The sequence below is a fragment of the Stegodyphus dumicola genome, chromosome 4, assembly GCF_044657685.1.
Source record: "Stegodyphus dumicola isolate Sdum_Otavi_A_Nest chromosome 4, ASM4465768v1".
Taxonomy (NCBI): domain Eukaryota; kingdom Metazoa; phylum Arthropoda; class Arachnida; order Araneae; family Eresidae; genus Stegodyphus; species Stegodyphus dumicola.
This window is the reverse complement of record NC_140771.1, coordinates 76,201,634-76,224,057: the sequence shown is the minus strand read 5'-3', so window position 1 is coordinate 76,224,057 and position 22,424 is coordinate 76,201,634. Positions and strand designations below refer to the sequence as shown.

The following is a 22,424-nucleotide window of genomic DNA, read 5'->3' as shown; positions in this document are numbered from 1 at the left end:
TTCTTTAAAAAATGCATTCTTTAAAATTCACTCTAGTATTTGTTTACAATAGCTACATTCTGGTGCTAGATTGACTTAACAGTATTAATAATTATATAACAGTTAACTTATACAATAATTATATAACGGAAACTAAGTTAACTGATATATTTCGCTCATATTATAACTCATAATGCACAAAATTTATATCATTTAAAGAATAGAATTATCTAATCATTGCCACATGTTCTATTCAAATACTATAATAAAACTAAAATGATGTATAAAAGAAATTAAGCAAATAAAACAAAAAAGAAACAGTTTTTCACAGACGATTGAGTATTTCTCATTTAATTAATTCAGTTCTCACTTCGCGAGAAGGCAAAAATACATAAAAGCTCAAAATATCTATATTAAAAATTACGAAGTAAATCTTAAACACTTATTTCCTCGAAAAATTCCAGAAAGAATTAAGCTTGATTTAAATTAAGCATGATTGAATTAAGCAGAAAGAATTAAGCAATAATGAATGAATGCGTTATCTTTGTTGTTGCGAAGCTAAGTTTCTCTAGATTGGCAACAAATCCACTAGTAGACTAGAAGAGAAACACGCTAATGTGACAATCAAAATCGTAAAAAACAACCTTATATTTAGCGTAGGTATAATGAAACACTCAATCGATTTCGAGGGCAGCTAAAGGTCCCTCCTCATCAGGAGAAAGAAATACATAGAAAGAAGAAAATAGGAATCACAGAAACACGTGGTGCTTATCAGCACTGCACGTGGTTATAACTAGATTTTTAATCAGAGTTGCACTGGCCGCCTACTTTTACTGAGCCAGGCTGTCTGATCAAGCATAAAGAAATATTAGCGAAGTTAAAATAGGGAGCGAGGGGCAAATGCACATTACGCTCAAAATCTGAACTTCAAATAATGGAAAGCAACCACTGAACGGATTTTTATACCCTCTGGTAGTACCAAGTGCGAGGAGGTAACGCCATCTATCGGCAAAAATAATTGAATTAAGACAGTGTTATGGACAAACACACATATATTACTGGAGTCTCTAAACTGATAAATGAAGGCCCATACTGCTCGATCCCTAAAGATCCTTCAACTTCGGACCTCATGAAAGTAAAAAGTGCTATTAAATCTTCCCACATTCTGCCAACTCAGTTGAAGAAATCACTTATTCCGCCTATTACTAATTGCGCTAGACTTTATGCTCTTCCAAAAGTCCAAAAAACCGGTATTCCTTTTCGACCAATTGTTTCCAACATAGGTACTGCTTCATATCCTTTGGCCAAATATTTAGTTTCCAGATTTTCTCCTCTACTTGATAACAATATTCACACTGTAAAAAATTCTGTTGAAGTCATTGATAAACTTAAAAATATTTCCCCACTTCGTTCCATTATGGTTTCATTTGATGTCAAATCATTGTTTACTAATGTTCCGGTCGAAGGAGCACTAAATTGTCTAAAAACTAGGCTTCGGGAATTTCACTTCACACATACTGAAATTAATGAGTTGGTTTCGCTTACTAAAGTTTCTCTAAGTCAAACCCACTTTGTTTTCCAAAATGCATATTTTCGTCAAGTTGAAGGATTGGCTATGGGTAATCCTCTCAGTCCGGTACTTGCTGACATTTATATGCACTATTTTGAGATGAAATTATTTGATAAATTATCTTTTCGTCTTTGGATTCGGTATGTTGACGACACTTTCGCACTTTTTGACGGTTATAAAGAGGATTTATCCGAGATTCTATCTATTATGAATTCAATTGATCCAGCCATCCAATTCACTCTTGAAATTGAATCCAACAACTCCCTCCCCTTCCTCGATATTCTTATAATCCGCAATGAAACCGATTTTAGCACCACTGTGTACCGTAAACCCTTTGCAGTTTGTTTACCACCCCATGCCAAGTCATGCCACCCTGTTAAGCAAAAAATGGCTTCTTTTTACTATTATGTTTTCCGCGCGCTAAAAGTTTGTTCCTCTGAATCTTTGCTTACCAATGAACTTAATTATTTGAGAGCAGTTGCGATTGACCGTGGATTTTCTCCTGTGATTATTGATAAAGCCGTCAAAAAATTTTCAGATTCCCATCAAAGAAGACATTCCACTGTTAGAAATAATATCAATGACCTTGTCGTGCTTCCATTTTATCCTTCTGTTAGCTATAAAATTGCACGGATTCTCCAGAAATTCAATTTTCAAGTCGGTTTCTCCCCTATTAATAAAATTCACCCTTCGATTCTAAAAGATTGCGTTTCTGTCTTGAATTCTTGGGGAATTTATAGTATATCATGTCAGTGTGGTTTAAGATATATTGGCCAAACAAAAAGAGCGTTGAAGTTTCGTATCAAGGAACATGAATCTTATGTCAAAAAAGGGGAAATTAACAAGTCTTCAATAGCGTATCATAGCTGGACTTTTAACCATAATTTTGATTTTGGGTCTGCAAAAATCATCCAAAAGGCTTCTTCCATAGGCGAATTGGATTTTCGTGAGGCTTTTCACATTCACAAAGATTTAGAAAGTTTAGTTAATGATTTGAAGTCCAATCCAGTCCTTCCTAATGCCTTTAAAATTCTACTGTCTTAATTCAATTATTTTTGCCGATAGATGGCGTTACCTCCTCGCACTTGGTACTACCAGAGGGTATAAAAATCCGTTCAGTGGTTGCTTTCCATTATTTGAAGTTCAGATTTTGAGCGTAATGTGCATTTGCCCCTCGCTCCCTATTTTAACTTCGCTAATATTTCTTTATGCTTGATCAGACAGCCTGGCTCAGTAAAAGTAGGCGGCCAGTGCAACTCTGATTAAAAATCTAGTTATAACCACGTGCAGTGCTGATAAGCACCACGTGTTTCTGTGATTCCTATTTTCTTCTTTCTATGTATTTCTTTCTCCTGATGAGGAGGGACCTTTAGCTGCCCTCGAAATCGATTGAGTGTTTCATTATACCTACGCTAAATATAAGGTTGTTTTTTACGATTTTGAAATCCACTAGTCTCCTGTTTCAAATGTAAACATCAATGGCCGCCATCAAGAGAAGTATTAGGCTTAGCGGCACTTATACAACTTTAAAATTGTTTTTAATTCTAAAAATATTGCATAGAGATGTACTACAGGCATAAAAACCTTAACCAGAAGATAAGAACATAATTCAATCATTTTTAAAGCATAAAATGTACAATTTACAAACATATAAGAGTAAAGAAACTGAGATCACTGAGCCGGGTAACAGTGTGGATATATATATAAATATATTTATATACGTTTGGTGCGGCCCATTGCAACCAAAATACGAGGTGCACATCGACATGTTATAGCAGTCCTATATACAAAATTTCAACGTTCTGAGGCTACTCGTTTTTGAGTTATGCGAGATATGTACGTACATACGTTCGTACAGACGCCACGAAAAATTTTCTTCATAATTCATTTTAAAGCAGTTTTATAATTTTTTTGGAGGAAAAGAGTACTTTATTCTGTCCTTACGTACAGATATCACGCAAAACCATCGTTAAATTGCATTCGATAGCGGTCAAAATGGATATTTTCGTTGAAATATGCTGCCTGAAACTTTTCGCGATTACAATACTTCCTTTTTACTTCGTACAAGGAAGTAAAAATACAACAACTTTTTAATAAGACAGGACAACAGCAGACACGGTAGCTAAGACAAAACTGTTCACACTGCAACTGCTGCTCTGTGATGCCAATTTGTACCTTCACTACTTTATAAAAAGCATGCAAGAGCATGCTGTTAGCTTGTACGTGGTTTATGTTTACGTTTATGAAAACTAATAAAATTAAACTCGATGTTCGTTATGTATTTTTAGAACAAAATAAAATTTTAATTACCTATCTATCTTTTTACTCAAACAAAGAATTATACATGTTCTCGATTTATAGAAGAATTTTAATTTATCAAAATAAGATTTAATTTTTTCCTTACCAAGTTTTTTTTAAATGAAAATATTATTCGGCCTTCCGTGGATATTTGTACCAGAGCTGCACTTAAAGAGCTAAAGAGCCACATGCGGCTCTGGAGCATGTGGCTTTGCCGACCACTGCACTAGGGGAATAAATTGGCATTAATAGTACCACTGTTTAATACAAAAATACAATTACAGTAGATGAAATATATACTGTACATAAATGAAGCACTGCATATGATGTTTGCTATATTTTTCTGTTATCCAGATTAAAAAAAAAAAAAAAAATGCATGCTCTAACATCTGTGATCCTTGATTTTTAACTCATTTCACTCCTTTCACAATGTTACCTGATTTAATAGTGTCTTTGTTTTTTACAACCCCACAAATGATTCGGCATGCAGTATGCAATAGCTAAGTCATATTTCGCATGCAGTATGCAATAGCCAATATTCGGATATTCATGCCATCTTCATACTGTTTAACAGTCTGTTTTTTCACCTCCATGCCAGTTGTAACAGTTTTCGATGAAGAAGAAAGAAAAAATTACGCCCAAAAAAAACAGAGGAAAGGAATCTTAAAAATTCAGAATTATAGTGCTAGTTGTTTACTGAATAGTAGCAACAGGTGTACTGATGCTCATGGACTGTCATAGCATAGTCTTGAAAGAGGTGAAAAAGTGCAGTGCATGCAGTTGTGATTAATAAAACTCGAGTCATATTCCAAACAAATACCATGCAGCAAACAAAAATTTTCATGTCCAAACGAAATCAGATGTCAAACTGATGTATACTGAGGTACCACTGCAAATGTAGTTGTAATATGTAACAGTCTAACATGTTTATTTTAATTTTTCTCTTTTTTTTCATCGTAAAAAAATTTTGATACCTATTTATGATAGCTTCTTATGCTTCATTGTATCTTGCATTTTAATGCAAATGTATATTAAAATAGATTTTTGAATTCTGAATCAAATTTATGTAATTTTGGGAAATTCATGTAATTTTGGGATTTTGGGTTTGTTGAGTATTAATAAGTTACAGTAGACATGAATTTAGAATCAGACTCTTATTAAATAATTTTATTTATCTCTTCATTGAATTTTTAAATTATTGTTATTATTTGTGAATTTTTTTAAATTTGCTATTTTGAATAGATTAAATATTGCATATTTTTTCCTATACAGGGATTTTTAAAAGAATTAGTTGCCATTTCATAAAAATTAAGGTTATATATAGCAAAATTTTTGCCATGTTCAGAATTTCTTGATAATGCAACATTTTAAAAATATTTTTCTTTTAATTTACCTGCTAATGTGTAAAGAACTGCTATTTTTTTTTTTACAATCAGTCATCATTTTTTAATTTTGTGATGTTTAAATCCATGTTTTAGCAATTTTTTAAGAAACAACTTTTTTATCTTTTAAGGTATTTAATACATATTTTAGTTCTTCCATCATTCATGCTAACTCCTGAAGGTCTGTAATCATAACCTATAACTTGTTATGATTACAGACTTGAAAAATAAGTATTTTTCAAGAAAAAAAACAGAAAAAGTACTGTGATAACCTTCCCTTTTTTCTTCAGGTAATAAGTTGCCGAGATGGACATTCTGATATCAAAGAGTTTTAAAATTCATAGTACTATTATGATATATCGGAAATACTCTGTTTATGAATCTGGTAGAAATTACATAAATTATTAAATGTACACATTAAACTCCCAGTTTGTGTACTAATTCATACAAGCACCTTCACAGGTAGATGAAAAATATAAATAATTTTGGAAAAGCTGTGTAAAATTATATAGGGTGGTGCAAAAGTCTTATAAATCAAACTTAGGAACAAACAAAAAATGTTGAAGCTCTAAAATGGATATTAATGGTAATTTTTTTCAATGGAGGACATCCTTATACTGTTACAAGTAATACATCGTTTGAAATTTCGGTATTTACGTGTTGATGCAGCCATCTTGGCATAGTTTAGTGAATTTTTTACAGATAAAAGGGTAGAAGTTACTTATTCATAGAGAATTGGTGGCTTTCGTGCCTGTTTTTTAGAAAGATTCCCAAACCTTTGATATTTATAGTCAGTCAGTAAACATTATCAATATATGAAAAGAAAACATATTTTACCAATTTAAACTACAAATTTAAGTTATTAAATAAGGATTGTGTGGTACATCAAAAAATAAAATACTTACATTCTTATCTAAATCTTTCTGTAACTATTCTTCTCTTGTAGTACATAGTGATCTGTTTTTACTTAAGCTCGGCAACAGCGGCCTTGTTCCATTTAGAAAAATTTCAGCAACATTTTGTATTCCTGTTAAAGTTTGTTGAAATTTTAGCATAGTTTCTTCCGTTGCTGGCAAATTTCATAAGCTATTATTTTAAAAGAAAGTTGAAGGCAAAAAATATCACGGTTTGTTTAAAAAAAAAAAAGACACTGGAGCTTGGAATATAACAAAAAAGAATGCATAGGAAAGAGGCAGCATTGCTTGACTGAAAATGATTGCCAGAGTTTGTCACATTCTGAAAATTTAGCAACTTCTGTTAAGGGGGTTGTGTTAAAAGTATGCTGTTAGTTTATGCTTTAAAAACTATTTCTTAGGTGAGCATAGAGATGAGTTTTTCCTAAGCAGAATGAATTTTTAATGACTGAGCGTTACTTCACAATGCATTCTCACAGAAATGTACAAGCATTTAAAGACATATTTCCAGATGTTTATAGAGCAACAAAATTTTTCTCTAGGTAATAAAAAAATTTCAAGAAAGTAGAAGTGTTCACCGTAAAAAAAATAAAGTGGGTGTCTGTTTGTTCTGAGTCAGGACAAAATGGGTAAATTTAAGAGTAAAGTATTGCAATCATCAACAGAAAAAGATGACTTCATAATCAAATTATTGCATTGTAAAGTAACTTTGCATCACAAAAATTTGTTCGGTTTGGGGAAATCTCATCTTGCATTAAACAAACAATTTGTAAAGCTAACAATATAAACTTCAACTGACATTTCAAGCAATATAATATTTACAGTAGTATAGGAGGTCATCTATTGAAGCAATTTGCATTAATATCCATTTTGGAATTTCCACAGTTTTTGAAATTTGATGTGTATGACTTGGATTTCTCCATAGATACCATACAATGGAAACTTTTGAGAAGGGTTAAATGAACTAATATGTGTTGTATCAATATTAGCAATAAATAGAATATAAATAAAATTATTAATACTAAAATAGGCTAAACTCTAATAATAAAGTTTAGAGATTTTTTTATTTCATAATAAAGCTTTACAGCTTTCGGTTTTACTTCTTAAAAATGTCTATTAACAACCCCATCTCCCTTTCTTTTAAGGGGAGGGGTTGAACAGCCATATGTCTTTCTTTATTTACATTTTTAGTCTAGAAACATCGGAAATAATTTAAACTAAACTTGATACTTTAAACCTCTTTATTTTATTTACTTAATTTTTTTTTTCCAAATTTTTTACTTTCGAAAAATTTGTGCTTCTAAAATTTATTGTCTGTATGATTTGAAGAATTCTGTTCTAGTTCATCTATAAAAAAAAAATTAATATAATATATTGTAGAATGTGCATGTGTTAATATAATGCATTTCTTAAAATTAATTTATAATGAGTAATAATGATTTATGTAGACTTAAAATAAAAGTTGGCAATCCTGCTATTGTAAGCCATGAGGGTGATATCTATGTGCACTCAGTTTTCAACATTAGTCACTTGCATTTTAAGTTCCATAATTGCTTGCTTGATTTAATACTATTTTGGTGATCTATGAGTAGAATTCCAAAGTTTAAGTCAAATTACAACTGCTGTAAACTGTGAATTATGAGTAATGTGAAAAAAATTCATTACCACCTTTCAAAGTGCTTGGTTTAAAATACCCAGGTTTGAAAACTGACAAGAAAGAATTAAAAAAAAAAAAAAAGACAAAAGCTTATTACAAGTTATGTAAATGTGAATTGAAACTACATAAAAAAATCTGATGTGGACACCTCATGACTTTCTTGTACAGAATATTAAATTATAAGCATTTTTTGCTGCATTTTGTTTAAATTTATTTCCTCAAATTTCATTAGATATATTTCTCATTCAATTAATTCAGTTCTCACTTTGTGGCAAGGCAAAATACATAAAAACCTTAAAATATCTTTATTAAAAATTGAAAACTATAGAAAATATAAAACATCAAATGCAGTTAAAACAATTAAAAAATTTTTTTACAATTAAAATTAGAGTTTCTATGCAAAAATAAGCAATTGGCCAGCAGGCAAGGAGGCAGATTTTTTGGTTTGCAAAACTGAAAGTTTACTTATGGTTCCACTCGTCAAAAAGACACTGAAGGTGCAGAAGCTGAATTAATTCACTATTTTCTAAGTTTCATATGTAAATAAATACAGCTGCTATGGTAAAAGAAATTAAGCTTAGCCGCACTTAAGCAACTTTTAAATTAAGACGTAAGAGAAACACGCCGACATGGAAAATAAAACAGGCAAATCGACAACCTTGTATTCGGCATAGATTTTGTAGAATCTCAATCGGTTTCAAAGGCAAATTGGGTCCCCCTTCATCAGGAGCATCTTATCGATTTGCCTGTTTCAACTTTTAAATTGTTGATAATTCTACAACTATTGCATGCATGTTAACTAAAGGCATAAAAGCCTTAACTAGAAGATGCAAATAACATAATTCACTTATTTTTAAGGCAAAAAATGAACAGTTTACCAACATGTAAAGAAAACCAAACTTACAGAGCTAAGTCACAGTGTGGGTATATATATTTACACTTTTGGTTTTTTGAGTTATGCGTGAATATACATACATTCGTATGTACATACTGATGTCATTAAAAAAATCTCTTCTGAATCCAATTTAAATCCTTTTTGCAACCCGTTCTGGAAAAAAAGAGTCCTTTGTTCTGTCCTTATGTACAGATGTCACACAAAAACATCATTAACTTGCATTCAATAGTGGTTAAAATGGATATTTTTCATTGAAATATGATACCTGAAAATTTTCACGATTACAATACTCCTTTACTTCGTACAAGGAAGTAATTAATTTTATGAGAATATTTCTCTAAAGCATAAGCAAAGTTTATTTCAAGAGCTTCTTGATTGATTTTTAAATAAAAATTTTTTAGAATAATTGATATCACCTGTCTCATTGTCTAAGCAATGCAGAATCTAAATTTTAAAGCTGTTATAATTGAATGGTTGTTTATAATTGAAACAGTAATATCTATCTCATTGTATCTTTAAAATTAGAAGAAATCATTCTTTACACTTTTTTCCTTATTAAAATTGTGTGCAAAAATTCAATATAAAGTTCTAAAAATCACTTATATTGATTTCGTTAATATATATGCCAATAATATTTTGCTTTTCTATGCTAATAATTTCATTTTAGGAGATCTATATAACTTCGAAATATCGATAATAGATATTTGTTGTTGTTGTGGCTGGCTAATCTCACTTGTTTAACCTATTCAAAACAAGCTTACAAATTTTATTGCAACAAGGAGTGCATCTGTCATTGGCATTTTCCTTGAGCACCATGTCAGTGACAGTATGACTGTTCAGCAGAGCTTAAATTGCGCCGGAGTCCAGCTTCGGTACTTCTCAGTTTCTAATGTTAATTGTGATTCTAGTCGGAACAAACTGGAGCCCTAAATAAAAGGGCTGCGGCTTGCAGCACTTCTTTTATGTAAATGAGATTGTTTCAGCGGGCAAATTTATTTTAAAAATAAATATGCATTAAGAATCGATTATAACATCCGAAGACATGCTTACTTTCTCTGGAAAAAAAAAAAAAAAAACGAAAAAACGGACAGAGGTGTTAAGACTTGTAAGGAAAGAAAATCCCCATCCACATGCCAAAAGTTTTTTTCTCCAGGTAGTGCAAAGTTCGGGTAAAATGTTTTGTTCCCGAAAGTGTTAAAAGGGATTACCTTGGCCAGGTACATGCAACTCTAGTGACACAGCAAAGCTCCTGTAGACTTGAACTATGTAACCAAATATGGGAACAAAAATTGTCACTTGTACAAACCTCACATTTGTTCTCATGTTGTTAATGGATTGGATTTGGGGGAAAATTTTTTTTCCCAGTCATAATATGCTTGACAGCTAGAATTATGTAGGCAGGGCATTGCAGTCAGGAAGCTTAGGACTCTTCTCTCTTTGCTTTCAAAGCTATGCTTTTCCATTAAAATTTCTTTCCTTACTCTCATATTGTTTCTAGCATTCTCTATATGCTCATTAGTGATGCTTTAATCGTTTTACGTTTTTCCACTATGTTATGAGAAAAGAATGGTTTTTGTTTCTTTTATCTCCTGAAATAGTACGTTATATGTATATTCAGAGCTTGAATTCAGCTGGAGACCAGCTAAGCTGTTGCTTAGGTTTTTGAATGAAATTTAAGTCCAGGTGGAGCTCCAAATCAGATGAGGCCCGATATTTTGTTTCTTTTATGTAACTATTTATTATACTTTTAATAATTTATTAAATTTTTATACCATTATATTTTATTTAATTTTAATTTAATTATATTAATTATTAGTCATCTCATTTTTTATTAGTTATTTTATTTAATTAATTTTCCCTGCTTCCTGATGGCCTTCCATAGAGCTCCGGCACTCCTGATTTTAGAAATTAAGCCCTAATGCTCAGTTCTGTTTCAGGTTTGAAGGAGAACATCCTGGGTGGGACGAATTTGAGGGTCTTACACTTCTGGTCCTCTGTTACCAAACCATTCAAGAGGGCTTATGGCTCATCATGTATTTTGAGTGCCTCCATGCCACACTGACACTATACATTTGCAAACATCTATACTGGGATTCAAACTCCGGGCCTTTCGGTATGCCAGTCAACATTGTTAATTATTAGCCTGTCTGGGCAACTAATGTGTATTTAAAAAAAACAGTGATACATTAATTTAAAAAATGAATACCAAAAGGTTGTAAAATTTGCTTCTGTTTTGTGTAGATGGCCATTTAAAATCTTTCTTTGAACTTGCAGGCCAGAGATTGTTTTGTGTTATTGACAAGTGTGCCAGTTACGTAAGAATCGTAATAATAAAAGTAAAAATATGGCAAAAAGAATGTAAAACAAAGTTACGTATTTTAATTAATTCATGATTTTGTTGTTGTGCAAGGTTTGTTTTTGAGTCTATTTTTGTCCCAGTTGCAAAATGATAGCAAGTTGGTTGTAACCTGTGTGTCTTATGTTTGATTTTCAAAGAGAGAAGTAAAATTCAGTCTCCTGATTATAATATTGCAAAGAACTAAACAATCAAAATGATTTAAAAATCAAAGAAACAGATTTTTTAAATAACAGCAAGAACAAATTTAACAATGAATGAATGTAGCTTTTATTAGTAATCAGAATCTTATGAAGTGAAAAGTATTCAACAATCAGAACAAAAAATTAACTGGAATGCGTTTAAAGACACAATGGATCCCTCGCCCTCCCCCCCCCCAAAAAAAAGGAAAAACTTCCAAAAAATTAATACGACAGTGTTAATAATCCAAATGTGAGAAAGTAGTTAACAATTAGTATGAACAAATTAAATGAAATTTAAAAAAATTATCTGATAATTAATTTAAAGAAGACATGTAGATGCACTCTGTTGTCATCGATAATGCAACATTTAAATGAATATTTATGAACTTGAACTCATTTTATATAATGTAGTTAGGAATAAATATTTTGTTTCATTGCAACAACCTTATTTTTTTATATTATATATGTACACTTGTAACTAATGTAGTGCTGGAGTTGTTGGTGTAATATATGTATGAGTCACTAGGCTGGAGTGCAAAGGATTAAACAATGAAAAAATTAGCAACACAATTTGAAGATTTTTTTTGAAAAGTAATATATGTTGTAAAATGACAATCGATTAGCAATAACTTGCAGAATCTGCAGAGAATGAATATGTGATCAAATCAGTGGTTATGTGAGCTCACAAAAAAATCACATAATCTTGGACATCATGGGCCATCTGTTGCTGCTGCTTTTCAGTTCTGCAATTTTAGCTTTAGCTTACACATTTCTGGAAATACTGTGTATCTGTTCAAATTTGAATAGACACTTTTCTGTACATCTGAATGGCAACACAAAAAGCAGAAAACTATAAGTAGTATTGATTTAGGAAACTATAAGTAGCCATAGTGTGAAACAAAATTTTCTTTTCTTTTTTTGTCTAGCTTGAATGATGCTGGTGAGATGTTAGATTAGAGTATTTTGTCTTTGGTATTCCTATAAATTCCTTTTAAAACTAGACTTAATATTGATTTTTGATAAAAGTGCCCCTGAATTACTACGTTTAAAATCTAGAGCCAGCCAGTAGATATCTTAGAACTTTGGAGAGACACTGTGCCATTATTTGTGATTATTGGTGAACATTTTTGAAGGCATGAATTGGTATTAACTTCATTTGCTTTATGATATTAAGGCCTTTTTTAGGTTATGTATTAGTATTTAACTTCTTTCCATTTACTTTATGATGTTAGGGGTAATTTTTTTTAAGTCAGGAGTTAATATTTAACTTCTCTTCTGTTGTAGGAGGATTGCTTTTTGAAGACATGAATTAGCACTTTATTCCCAGATTAAAAGTGTGTTTCTGTATAGGAAAAGAACTTGTGTTGGAAAAATTTGTGTAGTTTCTCACACAAGTTTATTATCTTCAAGTACTAGAGGAAATAATGGACAAAAAATCTGCAAAATGGATTGGATAGATTTTTGATATAATTTCATTGTGTTTGTGAGACAAACAGTGTGCAAATCAGCAAAGCTCATTATTTCCTCCTCCCCCATCCTAAAGGATTTTCATTTAGGCTTAAGAGGACTTAGTGCATTTCAAAATGGTATGATGATGCATTTTCAAGTAAGCCTAACAATAATGTGCATTTCAAATTAGTATGATGACTCATTTTGATTTAAGCTTAACAGTAGTAGGTGCATTTCAAAATGATATGGTAACTAGTTTTTATGTAAAATTTAGGGAATCCTGTGCATCAAAATCGTATGCCGGCTCATTACCTTTTAGGTTTAAAAGAATATTGTCCATTTTCAAATGATATGAGTCATTTTTATTTAGTTTAAGAGCATATTGTGCATTTCAAAATAATAGGATGATTCAGTATTCTTTTTTGAAATTCTTTTCCAGAGACCATTCAGAATTTATTAAAGCCATTTATCTTAAAACACAGGGTATATTTATTATTATTTTTTTAATTAATCGACAATTCGGGGGACAATTCTGGAAAATCTCTCTTAGGTATTATCCCAAGAAGCTGAACAAATTGGTTGCATGAAGATTTCTTGGTTCTATTTGTTCCATCTCTAATATAAATATGAGGTAATTTTTCATAACAAATCCACCACAAAGGCATTGCAGATCAGTATAAAATACTTCATATGTTAAATTATAGTCCTACCTATGGATAGTAGAAAATACCGAAGTGTATTTGCATTTTTTTGTTATTTCACGTCTTGTAAAATTTTTCCTAGCATTTATTTTACCTAATTCAGTTTAATGTTTGAATTTCAGATTAATATTTGTATTTTTCAGGCAAGTGATCCTGTTATAGAGAAAATATATGAAAGTTCTGAAGAGGCTAAAAAGGTCAGTAGGAACAAGGGTGACAAATTTCTTGCTGTTTATAAAAGAATAGAGGATCCTTTTTCTTCAGAAAATAAAATAATCAGTGTTCCAGATACTAGGGAACAATATTCCAGTTACGAAAGCAATGTTTCAGTTACCTCATGTAACCAATCTGTCAGTAACTGCTTTCCAAATAACCAAAGTAATCAAACCATTGTTTCAGATACTTCATGTAAAAGCTAGCCTCTAATAAAACAATTTTTGTATAACTTATGGAGCATAACTGCTTATCTTTATACATTCTAAAATTAAAAGAAAATTATGTAAGCCAAATATATTAAAATGTTTTTGTGGATGGAGTTAAGAGTATCTCTGTCAATTTTGAATGATAGAAGTAATATCACTTAAGAAGTGCAAGGTATTTCAGTTTTAAAAACTCAGCTAATTTAAGACAATATTACAAATTAACATAAATTTAGTCTAATTGTTTCAGGAGGAAAAAAATGTCTTTGAGCAGTAATTATCTTAAATTAAGATCATTATTTAATTATCCCACTAATTATTATTTTCTTTTACTTGATTTTCACTTTTTTTTTTTTTTTTTACATTGAAATTTTGAAATATGGAAAGTTACAATCTTAATATTTTCTTAAAATGTAAATATGTTTAAGTTATATATTTAATAGTCCAAATATAAGTTTTATATAATATATGATGACAAAATAGCCATATTTACCATTAGTTTTAATCATTTTAATGATTTAATAATACTTTTATTTTAATCCTCTGAGTGGCAGATGTTTTTGGATATGCTCTTGAAGAGCTATGTTTAAACAGTATTTATTAACTAGATTTGTGCAATTAGTCAGTATACGCTTTGTTTTTATAACCTTCCATTCGTTAAATAAATGGGAAATCCAAACATTACATACTGAAAATATGATCTGCTAACAGAAGTATAATGCATCTTGTATGAAAATATTTTAAATAACATGCTAGTATGAAAGTTGTTTAGAAAGTAAATTCTCTTATTATGTAAAAGAAAACAAACAAGTGTGGACAGAAATACTTATTTAATGATAATTTACAAACATTACACTACTTTTCAACTAGTTACCCAGCACATTAAGGCATTTATTATATGGATAAAGAAGGTTTTGCATTCCAGCAACGTAAAGGTGGCTGTCTGTGAAGTCTGACGGGTTGTTATGGCATTATGGCATCTTTCACATTTTCAACATCCTCAAAACACTAGGCACTCAAGAGTTGCTTTAAGTGCAAAAATAGGTGAAAATCATTTGGTGCTATGTCAGGGCTGTATAGTGGATGATTCATTGTTTCCAGCCAAAGGACTCGATGAGATCTTGAGTCACTAAGGAGTAAAATGTAGTCTGGCATTCTTGTGCACTAAAATGGCACTGTCACTAAGCAAGCCACGTCTCTTGTTTTGAATGGCAGATTTTTTTTATGTTGCATCATAAGCAGCAACATTAATGGGCTTATTTCCAAGTGTGAAATCCAACATTATTACGTCTTTTCGGCCTTAGAAAATGGTGCACATTATTTTGCTTGTGAAAATTGTCTGTTTGAATTTCTGCTGAGTCAGCGTTGTGGGTCATTTCTTTCAATGACAGCATGACATAGGAAATTCAAGTCTCATCACCAGTGACAGTGTGGTTTCACAATTTACCACTTTCAGCATTATTAGTTCGGAAAGGTCAAAGCAGGAGCAAAACATATACCTTTATGCTCCTGAAAATGCTGTAAGGATTTTTATTACTCGCTGAGCACATACTTTTCAGTAGCAACTTCATACAGAAGGTATGCAAAACTTCAGAAAACACCAGGGAAAGATTGGAGACCGTGAAACATCTGTTTGCACAAATTTTACATCATTTTGACAGATCATTTTATCATTCACAACAGATGGCCGGTCGCTTCTTGCTTATCATGTATGTTTGTTCTGCTTGCATTGAGCAATCAAACCTATCTTCTAATCTTTTCCTTCCCTATAGCGGTATCATCATACATCTCACAGATTGGCTTATGGATTTTGCATGGTTACATATACCTTGTATTCAAAAAGTGAATTATGGAACAATTTTCACAATGGGTGGAACCTTATATAGTCTTAAACACGTTTAGTGCAAGTTTTATTGTATGTCTGCATTTCAGCATACGAACTTTTCTGTTATGACACACTTTGTAGTCATTAAAGATGCGATACCGCATAGACAGCTTAGCATCATCTATTGGGTTCAGGAATTATTATATTTCTTATTATATTCCGTAATATAATAATTTCTTATATAATATACTATAATTCTTACATAATATAATTATATAATATAATAATTTCTTATTATATTCTGATACTTTTCAAATAACCCTCTTAAATACTGAGTGATAGCAAATCTAAACGAAACATGTATTAAGTTAATAAAATTCTGTTTGTATATTTAGGTATGAAGAGCGATTTTAATACATATGCAATGAAAAGGAAAGCAAAATTAAATAACATGAAATAAATAAAATAATGATCAGATTATATTCTTGTTGTTGCAAAATATGGAACCGGGGGGGGGGGGTCAATTCTTACTCTGAACACATGTTAAATATCAAGTGGAAAAATTACTTTATTTAAATTATAGCAGTACTTTATTTAAATTATAGCAGTAGATATTAAAATGATACTTTCTATATATATCATAAATTTTTAACTGAACTTTTAAAAATACTGTTTATAAATAAATATGTGCACCTTGCACCAAAAAAAATGGGACAGTTCTATATCTCCCGTTCTACTGGGCCTATTGGCAAAATTTATAGATTTATATATAGCATTGTTCTAACATATGTGTTTTGATGCAAAATAGACTATTTATTCAAAATGTTCGAACAGATTTCGAAGTTCATTTTCAGAATTTTTTAACGCATTATATTTTTACCAAAACATTTTGATTAACTTTTTTTTTTTTTTTTTTTCAAAAACAAGCAAGTTTTAAGAAAGGGAATCAGTAGTATAAGTGGGAAAAAAATAAACTCATTTCACTAATCTTTATTAATTGATTGTTGCAAATAAAACTGAAAACTTCAAGTGCCCGAAAACAAATGTAAACTGCTGTATAGAGATAAGAGGCAAAATGAGTGCAGTAAATTTTTGATGAACAATATAAAATTGGAATAAGTCATATTCCATGTATGGAAATTTCATAATTTTTTTAATCAAAACAAGCATTTTAAAATGTCTGTAAATTTGCATTAACACACAATAAAGAATTTCTCGAATAAGACAACCAACTAAATTTCAAATATTTTATTACAAAATTTTTGTACAAAAGATAAATATAATTTATTATATCGCTTAAATCTCATAAGCAAGCTTCCTTATAAACTAACCTGAGTGGTAAGAATACCATTTACAAAGCACATTCCATCATATAATAAATAACATATTTGTCTTATTAGAATTATCTTGTACCTCAAATCACAGTTCTTCTGAGTCGTGCTATATATTTTGTGAAGGATATAAATATTTTATTTGAAAATATATAGCAGGTCTCAAAATTCCTAAATATTTCACATTTTTTATCCTGATTTCTTATGAAAATAAATAAAGTGAATGATCAGAATGAATTATAACCCCAAATCATGAAACCTTACAATAAAAATACTCAAGCAATAATAAATACAAACATACATTACATAAATACCCCTGCTAACTCCATTTAGAAAAATGAGTGCATGAAATAATAAATAGACTATGTACATAATTAAAAATGCCAGTACTATTCAACAGTTTATGCAATAAACTGCAGTTGTACATGTTTCATGTATGCACCATTTGGTAAGAATAAGATAGAAAATAGAACATTCTGAAATATATCATTATAAAAAGTAATTAACTTTTATTTTTATTGTTGTTTGTTTAAATTTAAGCAGCATTAAAATAAACAAAATAGTCTTAAAATGTTAATACACTCTACAATTTAAAATAATACAATTACAAATATGTGTTCATTTCTTTTCATTGGTTGCTAATCATTTCTTTGAATAGAATAAATATCTGATTCATTAATTTTGAACCAAGTATTGTAAAACACTATAACTTTTCCAAAGTATTATTATGTATTTAGAATTAGAATTTATAGTATTACAAAATATTATGAAACTATCAGAGTTTAATACTAAGTGGTAAAGTATTAATAAGCATTCAGCATTATAGTAAGTTTTACAAAATATTATAAAACTATCAGAATTTAATACATTTAAAAGTTAAGATAGCTTCTTTATCTAGTGTTCTTTTTGTTGTTCTAGATTTATTGCTATACACTAATAATATAAATAACCACATAAATGTTCACAGTTTTGTATGATTTGTAACGTATATAAATCTTTAAAAAAGCATTTAAAATTTCTAAACTAAATCATTAATTCTGAATGCTGCTTTTACAAGCTTCTTTTAATTTCTCAGAATGTTAATACAAGCAAAATATTAGGACCAAATCTTGAAATATAAATAAAACATTCGAACAATTAACATGTTTAGAAAATTATAAACAAACAGATGAGTGAAATACGATCACAAACAGAAACAAAAGTTACTTAAGTATTTCTTCAAAACACCATTCTTTGGCAAATTAAGTTGATTAGGCGAAGGAAATGTGAAATGTCAATAACTTAAAACAAATATCACTCGCTATAAATAATAATAATTAAAGGATGATAGTTTGCAAACAACAACAGAACAATTTAATAGATCCTAGTTCATAAAACCACACAAATTAATTCCAGGTAAGCAGTTTATTTTTTTCCTCTGTGTTCTTCAGCAAGTCATCTTGCTTTTGCCACCCGTTTCAGCGAAATTGAAAATAATGATAATAATAATATAAATAAATTAATGCCTGCCCATGAAATACTGTGATCCAAACGAACGTGTACTGGTTGTAGAGTCATCATCCAGTTTGCTTCTTTTCCTCCTTTGCCACATAATAGCCCATGCAAGAATTAATAGTAGTTGAGCGACTAAAAACATGGAGGATGCAACAATAAGACCGACGAGGTTCACACAGCTGCTTTCCTTCTTTGATTCTTCTGTAAAAACAAAATATATATATTTTTTTCCCTTTAAAATATGAATTTCGTACCCTAGACTAGTGTTTTCGAATTTTCTCATTGCGGAACCATTTAAATTGTAAAATTTTTTAGGAACAATTGAGTAAATTGCAGTTATAATAAATGACGCAAGATATGTAAAATAAACATTTAATCCAATTTTCACCGTGACTTAAATTTGTTTTCGTACACATGCATTGTTAGAATTTATTTGCATAGATTTTATATTAAATACAGAAACACAGAACTAATTTTTCTTTTGTTTTGTAATATACTGGACAGTCAAAAAAAAAAAAAAAAAAAAACTTTGTCTTAAAAAAATCAAAAAAGTTTCAGATTTTAAATTACGTCCAAAGGGGCCTTTTTTTAATGTTTTGTGTGTTACCTTTATTGATTAAATATCATGTTCTTTGCACTTAAACCATAAAATTCATTTCAACAGCAATATCTCATTTATGATCATGTGAAATGACATTGTTTCATTATAAAGGTCGATCGTTATCACGTGTTCTTATATCACATATTCACTATTGTATGTGATTTGTTTCTCATACGTCCAGAAAATAATCAATTTTTGAAGGAAACTTTAACTGGTGAGAAGAAATGGATTGTTTACAAAAATGTCGGATGCGAGCGATCACAGAATAGAAGAGATGAACCAGCTTAAAGCACTTCAGAATTCGATATTCATAAAAAAGTGATGCTCTCTGTTTCGTGGGATTTTTTGCGGGCTAAGCTGCTTAGAATCTTCGTTTACCAGGCAATTCCAACTGATTCGAAAGTGTACTAACATCAATTCGACAAAAGGAGCGATACCATCAAAAAGCAAGGGCAAGAAATGATCAAAAGAAAATGTGCAGTGTTTTCACAACGAAAATGCTAGACCTCGCACAAGTTTGGTAAAACATTAGAAGCAGTTATACCCTGCATAGTACATGCTGCCACACCCACTATATTCTCCAGATCTGGCACACTCAGATTAATACTTGTTCCAGTTTTACAATTTTTAAGAGGTAAAACATTTACTTCAAAGGGATGTGAAAAATCACTTGGATGAGCTTTTTGTAATAAGCATGGAATCATGAGATAATAGAAAGAGGGCAAAAGGTACTGGACCAAAATGGTCATCATACATTTCAAAAAAATTTTACATATTCAAGGAATTTTTTTTTAATTACTTTCAAATCAAACACCCAATATTATCCCCTTTTTTTTTTTTTTTTTTTTTTTTTTTTTTTTTTTTTTGGCTTCCATCACAATGACTGGTCTATTCAGAAGTTTATACAAACCTGAATTGCGCAATAGTCAGTTAAGTACTGCGGTTTCTTTACAATTAATGTTGAATCTCGATGAGATTTGTTACAAATGACGTTAATGTTTTTCACTTTTGGGAAGTTGTTCCTGCATTACTTAGCAGCTGTTGGTCTGATATCCTTCGTTTAGGGACAAATAGTTATTTTCAGAGATAGAATACTTTCTCGTTTCTAATTAATTGATCAAACATTTAGAATAGTTATCGGCTGTGGGAAGGCCAGTTGTATATTTGTTTAGAAGTTAACATACCTTCATGTTATATTAGTTAAGGTTATAAGCAGTGATTCCAATAAACTCAGACTTGCATAGCGTTAAATTTTCCCTGCACATAATAGTTCTTAATCTAGCGTCTCACAAAATTTATAAGTTGTATTAGAGTTAGTTAAATGTCTAAAAAAAATTCTAAATGATTGAAGAGGTTCTTTTCCTAAAATTAAGCTACATCATATCCATTTCAGTACTCACCATTATTTTCGTCTCTGTTCTTCCTGTGCGGAAGTTTGTCCTCTTTCTCGAATCCAAATTTGTCCGTTATCTGAATCGTCTGAACGACCACCATGTCGTCGTCGGGCACTCTGCCTACGCTTCCTACCCCGTAGGGTGAAACATTATAGGATGATGCTCCACGCCTCTTCCTGCGGCCCATGGACATGAAATCGCGGGTTTGTCCATGGCTCTGCACGCTGCATTCCACCTAAAATTTAAATATACGATCAGGATCTCCATGATATCAAATGCATCAAACTTATGCCAGTAAGACATCCACAAAATACTTACCTTAACGCGTTAAGGGAAACCTTAGCACCATTAATTAAAGCGTGTTAATTAAAATTGCATGAAACGAATAGAATAAAGTGTAAATAAAGAATCAGTCAAGATTTTCTTTTTATCCCAAATCGGCTTTCTTTACAAAGGCCATAATTTTGCAAGTATTCTAATTTCAAAACTGTTTTTTCCCCTACATTTTTCTATAACTATCTCTGTGTCTATAAAATTTTAAGAAATTCCAGCAAAAGAAATTTGAACTTCATTAAACTGTTGGATGAGGTAACCTATTACGTGAAAAATATACGATAATTTGACTATTTTCCAGTTCGAAACCTGCATCATGAAATGCAACTCAAATATTTATATCTTCTATGCATTTTAAATTCCTCTTCCTCAGTTTTACTATTTGTAGAATAAGAAAAAATAGGTCATTTTTCAAAGTTATAAAATCGTCGTTAGCTGTTTTTCATTGCCAACAAGTAGTTTCGTACCCAACTAATTCTTTTTTTTTCTATATAATGCTATTTACTATAACAGTCTTAGCCTCTTTTTCACTGTCTTTAGCCTCTTATTTTCTAAAAAACAAATATTTGAAATATTCTTCTCTGTATCTGACTGTTTCTTGAGAACGGGGGGGGGGCAGAATCACAGAGCAACACGCTTCTGTAGGCAACATAATGACTGTTTGAATTCCTACATTCTTAGCACAGAATTTCATTTGCGTCCAATAGGTATTGTTACGAATTTTGTATATATGTAGATAATTTTAGTGAAATTGCAGTATCTTTTGTAATGTAATAGCAGATGCCTAAAAAAAGTTGAAGCTCCGTGAAAAAAATAAAATTACAGGGGCAAATCCTTTTAACATTGAGATAAATGGCTATTTCCCTTAACTGGCGATATATCGCCAAAATGGCGATGGTTTTAGCGACTAAAGTCAAAAGTCGTTAATTCGGACACCCATAATTCGGAATGATCTATGATCCGGACATCAAAACTAAAAACTTTCTGCGCATGCGCCACGTTGACATGCGCAGAGGCGTTCACGCGTGCGCGTAAGACCTTTTACGACTGCGCATATGAGTGTGCGCAAGTGCAGAATACGTTTTCGCGTGCGCGTTTTATGTATAATGAACGTATAAGCTAAAATTATCTATTTCAGTTAATGTTGATGATTGCGTTGTTCCTTAATTTTCGAATTGGATCCGGCTTATTATTTTTTGCAGACTGTAAGAGCAATTTTATAAAAGTAAGCTTAAACTTTCGATTATATCAAATAGAATTTCCAATATATATTTGTTAATATGTAAAGGATCTAAAGCGAAAGTATGTTTTGAAATCCGAAATCTGTTTATCAATTTCACGCTGCTCGGCGGGGGGGATCACCGCTGCGGGCGCGTAATGAATTGGAAGTTGATCTGTCAGCACTATCCTTATCTTCAGTGCAGATGTTTTTATTTTATTTGGCTTATAATTCCTTACCAAATGTAGCATTTCATCTCGATATGCTCCGTCTTTGATATGATTTAAAACAAGTTCCTTGTCATTATAATTCGCTTCCGATAGCGAAGAAAAGTGACAGAGGTTATTGAAAACAAAAAAATTTCGATTGACAAATTAGTCGGTGTTCTTGACACAGCAATTATAGGACTTGAACGGCGGAACTTT

The 22,424-nt window shown here is 30.9% G+C and overlaps 2 protein-coding genes across 6 annotated transcripts in view; one reads left to right on the top strand and one right to left on the bottom strand.

Moving 5' to 3' along the window:
- LOC118188900 (tRNA (guanine-N(7)-)-methyltransferase) overlaps window positions 1-13,918 on the top strand; it is a 60,459-nt gene extending 46,541 nt beyond the window's left edge. For 3 of the 5 annotated variants that reach the window (XM_085815101.1, XM_085815103.1, XM_085815104.1), the window contains exon 6: window positions 13,506-13,918. In XM_085815101.1, the coding sequence (XP_085671227.1) occupies window positions 13,506-13,802 (297 nt within the window). In that variant the 3' untranslated portion in view covers window positions 13,803-13,918. Of the gene's footprint in view, window positions 1-10,632; window positions 10,809-13,505 lie in introns of all 5 variants that reach the window. The other 2 variants (XR_015040695.1, XM_085815102.1) reach the window with 2 other exon arrangements.
- A 2,942-nt stretch (window positions 13,919-16,860) lies between these two features.
- LOC118197811 (uncharacterized) overlaps window positions 16,861-22,424 on the bottom strand; it is a 112,835-nt gene continuing 107,271 nt past the window's right edge. The window contains exons 10-11 of the mRNA XM_035369350.2: window positions 20,454-20,682; window positions 16,861-18,653 (exon numbers count right to left, since the gene is read on the bottom strand). Coding sequence (XP_035225241.1) covers window positions 18,457-18,653; window positions 20,454-20,682 — 426 coding nt within the window. The 3' untranslated portion in view covers window positions 16,861-18,456. The remainder of the gene's footprint in view (window positions 18,654-20,453; window positions 20,683-22,424) is intronic.